A 7377-nucleotide genomic window follows, 5' to 3' on the forward strand; every position below is an offset into this window, starting at 1 on the left:
AGAAGCAGAAGAAACACTGGTGGGAAGGGAAAACATAGGACCCCGGTTTTTAAGATCTCAAGTTTCAATTCACTTCCCAACGAAATTGCTTCCTGACACTTAGGGCACACGGAGAATTAATTCATAATAATCAAATTCCCCTCCAGCTTCTAAGAAAGGGCCCTAACACTCCTTGTCTTTCCAAAATCCTTGAGATTTCTTTAAAAAAAATTTTTTTTTGTAGGAACCTTTACTTTCTACCCACCTCCCCACGACAACTCACAATTCTTAACGGGAGGGGGGGGAGATATATGTGGCCAACTATAGACCATTCCAGAGCCTGAGCTCTTTAGGCACAAACCACTTATGGAAGCTCCCCTGCCCCTCCCCATTCCAGACAAAGAGCTATAAAAACTCAAAAAGACGGGAAGAATGGACTTCAAGATATAGATGCACTTTTACTGGTTACTAAATAACATAGCAGACATTTTTTGTTTTGTTTTTAGAAAAAAAAAAAGAAATACATCTTAATGTTACCAACCATCAGAATCCTAGGAACAATAAGAGACTAGACTGTTTTGATGGAATAAGATACTGTTTCTAATAACCTCTAAGAGTTAAGCCGAGCGGCAGTGTCATTAAGATCCAGGAAAGGTACTAGTCATAAAGTTGATTAAGTTTCTAAAAGGAAGGAATAAATGGTGCCGTTCCCCCTCCCCCACGAAATGCTAGAACAATGTGAAAACATTCTGATTGTTTATCTTCATACCTAAGCAAAGCCTTGAAGCAGGTGAAAGCCATTTCTTCTTCTCCAGTACTTGTCTCTAGATCAATGGACATTGAAACAAACATTGGCCCAAGTTCTGGGAATGTGGCCCAATTGATTCTAGGAATTTGTGAGACCCCTGCCACTTTTTTTGGGGGGGAGGGGGTTCTGTTTGTTTTGTTTTTTTCCTACCCAGAATCAAGTTGTTGAAATAGCTATGAGAAGCCTCTGGACTCTGTTGCTACCACCATTTGAACCCCATTCAGAGACTATGTATCATTTTTTAAAAAGTAAACTTTCCCCAAAGAGAAAATATTTTTCTACAACCCAACTGAATAGTCACATTGTCAAGATTCCAAGTATCTCCTGATTCAGGACCCGCTTTCATTTGAAATAAACATCATTCCTTTTCTTTACCACTGAAATATACAAGGAGAACCAAAACACCCTCACTGAACCCAACCTTCTTTCTCCTTCCCGCCCCTGTACAAACTCCATTCTCTGTCTCATTTTTAAATTTGTGTAGGAATTCAGGAGAATCTAGAGCACAGTTCCATGGGTTGGTTGAAAAAATCAACAAAGACAAAAAGACAAACCAAAGAGAGGCTTAGTAAGATGTAGTAAGATGGTGATTTCATCATACTCCCCAGCACTACCCAAGCTTCCATAAGGAAACTGAAGGATCAGTGAGTCCTAGGGCTGGGACCAATGCATGTAAGAGCCGCCCACCTTTGCTGTTATATTGTTTTATTGGTTTTTATTTTTGAAGGAATAAGATAGAGAGACAAGTGCCTTAATTAAAAACATTTCACCAGAAAATTCTGACAGCGTGTGGCCTTCTCTGTAAGAGCAGGAGGGAGAGGAACGAGGACAGCTGTTTTACTGGTACTATCTGAAACATAAAGGACATTTCTTCAGGGGAACTAAGAATGTTTAAAAAAAACCACACACACCAAGCATAATATTAGTTGTGGCCATTCCATCCTTATGACCTTCACATACTCTTTCATATACAATCTTTTCTTCCCCAGTATGTCTGTATATATAAAAATCTAAAATATGGCATGTTTTGAGCAAACACAAACACTGCATTTTTGCCTTTAGGATAGAGATGGCTTGTCAATATCTGACAATTGTCCCCACAGATTTGTATTAATGACTCTGCAGTCTTTTTTTTTTTAAGTGGGAATACATTCTAAGACTGGCATGGAAGCTACCAGAGCAGCTTGAGGACCCCAGTGACCAACACAAGTCAGGAACATAGTGTGCCTGTTTAATATATGATGTTTCCAGGTCTGTTCACAGTGCCTGAGGAAAGGAAAAAAAATGCCTTCTCAGGGTCCACTGAAACGCCCTGCAGAGGGCAGATGAGGCTCGCTTTCCTCCTTCAGAGGAGGGATATTGACCCAGAACTCAAATCTATACCTAGCTTAAACATTTTACCCATCAGCATGTCTGTGGTCACAAAACACTTCTTCTTTCTGTCACTTCTTGTTCAGACTATTGATAAGATCATTTGGCAGAATCTGTTTGGGACCCATGTAATATTGACTAGGAATTAGAAAAGATGATCAGAAGTAATAAGCCCAGAAACTCCTTTCCTAAATGGACATTTATATTTTAAGTCAGTGTTCCAAGGAGGACTTTAAATACACCAACAAATATATAAACACTTCACCAACATTAAAGACTATCTTTTTGCTTGTTTGCTGTTGTTTTAAGTGCAGTGCTTTATCTAAAACCTTCTGAAACAAACCATGGCTTGTATCTCTCCAATACATTCTTTCCCTCTTCTTTTAATGTAGATCTTGATGTGGTTTGTTTGTTTGTTTGCCTGGTGAGAGAGATACACTGTTGTAAAAAAAGTATCTTTCCCCTGTAAACCTAAGAGGACTAATGTGTGGTATCTACTTTTAATCAGTTGGTAAACATATATATTGCATATCGTTAAGAGTTTTTGTTGTTGAGGGATATTTGTTAATAATGAATAATAATTTCTGTCTAAGCCTCACTTTTCTGAAGGTACCAGTTTACCTAAGGACATGTGGCAGAGGTTAAGGTCCATCTAGTCCCACTGATGCTATCCTTAACAATCCATTGGCAAAGAGCAGCTAACCTGGAGGGAAGGTGTAGGGACCTGGGCATGTATTTACAAGGCAAGTATTTTTTTTTTTCGTTTGTTCAGGAAATGGCCAACAAATTGGAGCTGAAACCCAATGACTGATTTGATTGAATTCTACAAGGCAGTGAAGACAATATTTGGGCCCCATGGTAGTTTCTGCAAAGAAAAGTCTGAACACTCCTCTTTAAAAAAAAAAAAAAACTAAGAAAATGCCTCTGGAAGTTATAAACATGAAAGCTGGCAATATATGCATAAAATTTATTCCAAAACTTTATGACGTATAAAGGAAGGGAAGTATTTTATACACAGCTCAGTCAGTATAAGGTCTAGGTAGGGCTTCCTCACCTCTTAGAACTTGGCACTATCTTTAAAAATAAAATAAAGATATTTCAATAATTAGAACAAACTATGAAGGTATTGTGCATTTCTGTTTTATGTAATAATAAAATATTACTTTAACATAAATATATAAGGATCTCTGCGCTTTTATTTTCCCCACAAGCACAACCAAATGTATCAAAACAAAGCATTTTTTTAAAGAAACTGAACAAAAAAATGACATCCCATATAGATCTTGCTACCTACTCATTTAAAGCTACAGAAAACCAGTTTTCAGAACCTTTTTTTTTCTCCAAAGAAATAAATATACATTGAGGCAGGCCACGTAAAACGATATGAAAATATTTCCCTGGGTAGCATTAAAAACAAAAGGAAAAATAGACAAAGAAACATTTAAACTATTTCTGCATTTCAAAAGACAGATATTAAACATATATACATATGGTAAGGTTCAGTGGTAACTTTCATATTTGTAAGCCTAAGAGAGCAAGAGAAGATGTAGGCACATCCCCGGAACCCCAGCTTCCTGACCTTACCTACTTGGTAATAAGTATCTGCAAATTCATTTCCTCCTTTTACCATTGGCCATCTGCCCTCCTCTGGGTTGCTTTACTGAAGGCCAGTCCCCACACATCAGGAAGAAGCAGTGTGATATAACCTGAAATAGCTCTATGGCATCTCCTGTGACATTCATTGGGGGAAATGAAATACAGGCAAATAAATATGCCCATTATAAGTCACCATTTATCTTGTAAAAACATCGAAAATGAAACAATCACAGGAGTTTCTAAAGACAATACTTGATAAAGCATATTACCTAAAACCTTAACTACGGAGTGCAATGCTAATCCGATGCTGAGCCATCAATTTATGGTAGTGAGAATTTACTTTTTTAACATAACATTTATCTGATACCTAACAAAGAAATAAAACCCCAACTATTTAAGGTTTTTTTCCCTTTTAGCGCCCTTTTGTGCTGATAACTATTTAATTTTTTAAACTGATCACAGTTTTAATGGTGTTAATTTCAGTTTAGCCATAGCCTTTTCTGTTTTTGTTTTCTTACCTACACCTTCCAGAATATTCTATTGTGTTGGGTGTAAACCATTTCCCATTTAGACAAGGTAAAAAAATGCACTGAAAATTTATTAACAAAGGGGGAGAAAGGAATCATTGAAAATGCCCCCTCCCCTTCATTTGTCTGTTTTAATGAAAGTGGGGGGAATTTTGTCCAATCTGAACTGATGTTTTTCTGCAATAACTTATGGGAGAAGATGGTGTAAAGCCCAAAATATGACTTCATAAACAATTGAACTGTTGGGTACAAAAACCTGTCTATCCAATATATATATATATATATATGCATTATAGTATATGCATTTCTGTGTTAAGAAACACAGTGTGCATATGATATATCGAGTTCCTGGGTTATTTTCTTTATGTTAAAAAATAAAACCTAGTAGAGGAACAAAGTTTAACCACTGCTGTCATCACAACTAATCCCTTATAATTAAGTTATTAAACCCAAAGGCAGAGAACCCAGTGTGTTTCCAAGTTCTCAGAGTCCTTAATTTCTGTCTGTTGGACAATATATTTAACCTCACAGGTTTTTTTCTGTTTGTTTTTTTAGTTCTTTCACAATAGCCCTGCCTGAAAAAAATGAAGTGACTGATCACTCACTATTGATTTTCCTTTTTCTCTCCTACCCAGAAATACTGCCTGAAGATGAAGTTTACTGTGTGGTTTACAAAAACAAAAACAAAAACAAAAACAAAAAAACAAAAAAAACCAACCAAACAAAAAACAGTGCTCAACACTTATATTTGTATTTCCAACGATATTCCTGCCTTGCATAAAGCGGGCAAACCATACACATTTCCTGAATGCAAACATTTATTTATTTTGTGTGAAGCCAATCATTTCGCTTTGGTGAAAAGAGCCAATAAGTGTTACACCAGGTCTGGGGCGTTGAAGAAAACAAAGTTTACAAGCAATAAGAACAAGGGGCATCAGAACGCTGGAATGGAGGGTGGCCAGGAGCTGGCTTCTGTCCTCTCCACTGGATAAGGCAGAACAGAACAGAACCCAAAGGACAGCTTCAAATTTAACAGTGGGTATTAAGAGAAAAAAAAAAAAAGGTTGAACTTGTCAATGTAAACTTCAATTTTCTTGCAGTGCAAATTCGTGTGGTTAAATTTTGCCAATAGTTTTAAAAAGTGTATTTTTCCCTCTTTCCTGATGGGGACCATATTAAATAAACACAGCAGCACGTGTCAACTTTGAGCATGGGAAGCTGCAGTTTTGTGTTGTGTACGGTTTGGTGGGTTTTTTTTTCTTTTTGGTAATTTATTTAGTTTTACCAGGACTCCTCCCTCCCTCCCTCTCTCTCTCTCTCTCTCTCTCTCTCTCTCTCTCTCTCTCTCTCTCTCTCTCTCTCTCTCTCTCTTTCACACACAGACACACACACACACACACACACACACTTCACTCTTACTAGGAGACATTCTACTTCATTGCCTGGGTACTCGCTTGCAAAGGTCAAAACCCATGAATACACCTGCTACCTGTTATAGGTTAGTCCAGTGTTTTACTTTTACTTTCCTTTCTCCTTAATTTCTCTATTTTTTTCTCTTTTTAAGGGACCGGGAAAATAATAATTAAAAAAAAAAACAATCAGAAGTTACAGGGGGAACAGAGGTCCCAGTTGAGACTGTGGACCAAAGGGGAGGGGAGCCCCAAGCTCTGCCCCTCCCCTGCTTGAGTTCACTGGACGGGCGTCTGCACCCCGTGGTGTGGTGGCGTGTCCCTACTCCCCCCATACACATCCTCGGCGCCCGGCAGAGTCCCTCCGGGAGGGGTCATCCTTTTCTCTTTCTGTCTCCTGTTACAAAACCAAACTCTCACCACCTCCTTCTCCAGCTGTAAGCTGTCCGCGAGGGAGGTGATCTCCTGGGCCGAGGGCTTAGGGCATTTGAGGAAATGGCTCTCCAGAGCCCCCTTGACGCTCACCTCGATGGAGGTCCGCTTTTTCCGTTTGCGCCCTTGCGCAGCGATCTTGTCTATGCTGGTGGGGCTGCCCGAGGATGAGTCTGCCTCTTCCAACCACTTGTTCAACAAAGGCTTCAGCTTGCACATGTTCTTGAAGCTCAGCTGCAGGGCCTCAAACCTGCAGATGGTGGTCTGCGAGAAGACGTTGCCGTACAGGGTGCCAAGCGCCAGCCCCACGTCTGCTTGAGTAAATCCTAGTTTGATCCGCCTCTGCTTGAATTGCTTGGCGAACTGCTCCAGGTCGTCTGAGGTCGGCGTGTCCTCGTCCGAGTGCGGGTCGTGGTGCGCGCCTGGGTGGCCCGGTGGGCCTTGTGGGGGAGGTGGCGGGGGCGGTTGCTGGTGCGGGTGAGAGTGCGGATGCGGGTGGTGGTCTGCATGATGGGGCTCATCGTGGGCGTCCCTCAGGCCGTGGTGGTGCAGCCCAGCCGGCTGCCCTCCTGCGCCCAGCATGCCGTTCACCGTGAAGCTGGGCTGCGAATAGAGCAAACCACCGTTGGAAGCTCCCATGGAGGGAGGAAGGTGAGCTGCAGCCGCCGCACTCCGCCATGCCCCGGGCCCGGGATGGTGGTTGGCAGCGTGGTGCACCAGATGTGGCGGTCGCTGTTGTTGCTGCTGCTGCTGTTGCTGTTGTTGCTGCTGTTGCTGTTGCTGCTGCTGCTGTTGCTGTTGGTGCTGCTGCTGCAGCGCTCCTGGCCCGTGCAGCTCGTCGCCTCGGCCACCCTGCTGTACCACCACCGAGGGCTTGATGTCCGGCTGGCCTAGGGGGCTGGTGGACCACGGGGAGCCGTCGCCGCCTCCCCCGCCGCCTCCCCCGCCTCCTCCACCACCGCCGCCGCCCCCGCCGCTGCCGCCGTGGGACAGCGCGGTGATCCACTGGTGAGCGTGGCTGAGCGGGTGCCCGTTGCTCTGCAGCGCACCGTAGTCGCCCTGCACCAGGCTCTGCGCCTCGCGGTAGCCCCCCGCGCCCTGCTGCATGCCGCCAGGCGGCTCGGCGTGCACGATGGAGGCGCTGGAGGTGAGCAGGCTGTAGTGGTTAGACGCTGCGGTCGCCATGACTCTCGGAGCCGGACTGGGCGCTCTGGTTAAAGGAGCCGCGCATTTGACAGTTACTTTTCTGCCTTGG

The 7377-nt window shown here is 42.7% G+C and overlaps 1 protein-coding gene across 1 annotated transcript; it reads right to left on the reverse strand.

The window, feature by feature from the left end:
* Positions 1-1475: 1475 nt before the first annotated feature.
* On the reverse strand, positions 1476-7377 carry Pou3f2 (POU class 3 homeobox 2). Its single transcript, NM_172085.4, is given in 1 exon segment — positions 1476-7377. A coding segment is annotated over 1 exon segment (1338 nt). The 5' UTR covers positions 7308-7377; the 3' UTR covers positions 1476-5969.

This window comes from Rattus norvegicus, chromosome 5 (assembly GCF_021556685.1).
Source record: "Rattus norvegicus strain SHRSP/BbbUtx chromosome 5, alternate assembly SHRSP_T2T, whole genome shotgun sequence".
NCBI classification, from domain to species: domain Eukaryota; kingdom Metazoa; phylum Chordata; class Mammalia; order Rodentia; family Muridae; genus Rattus; species Rattus norvegicus.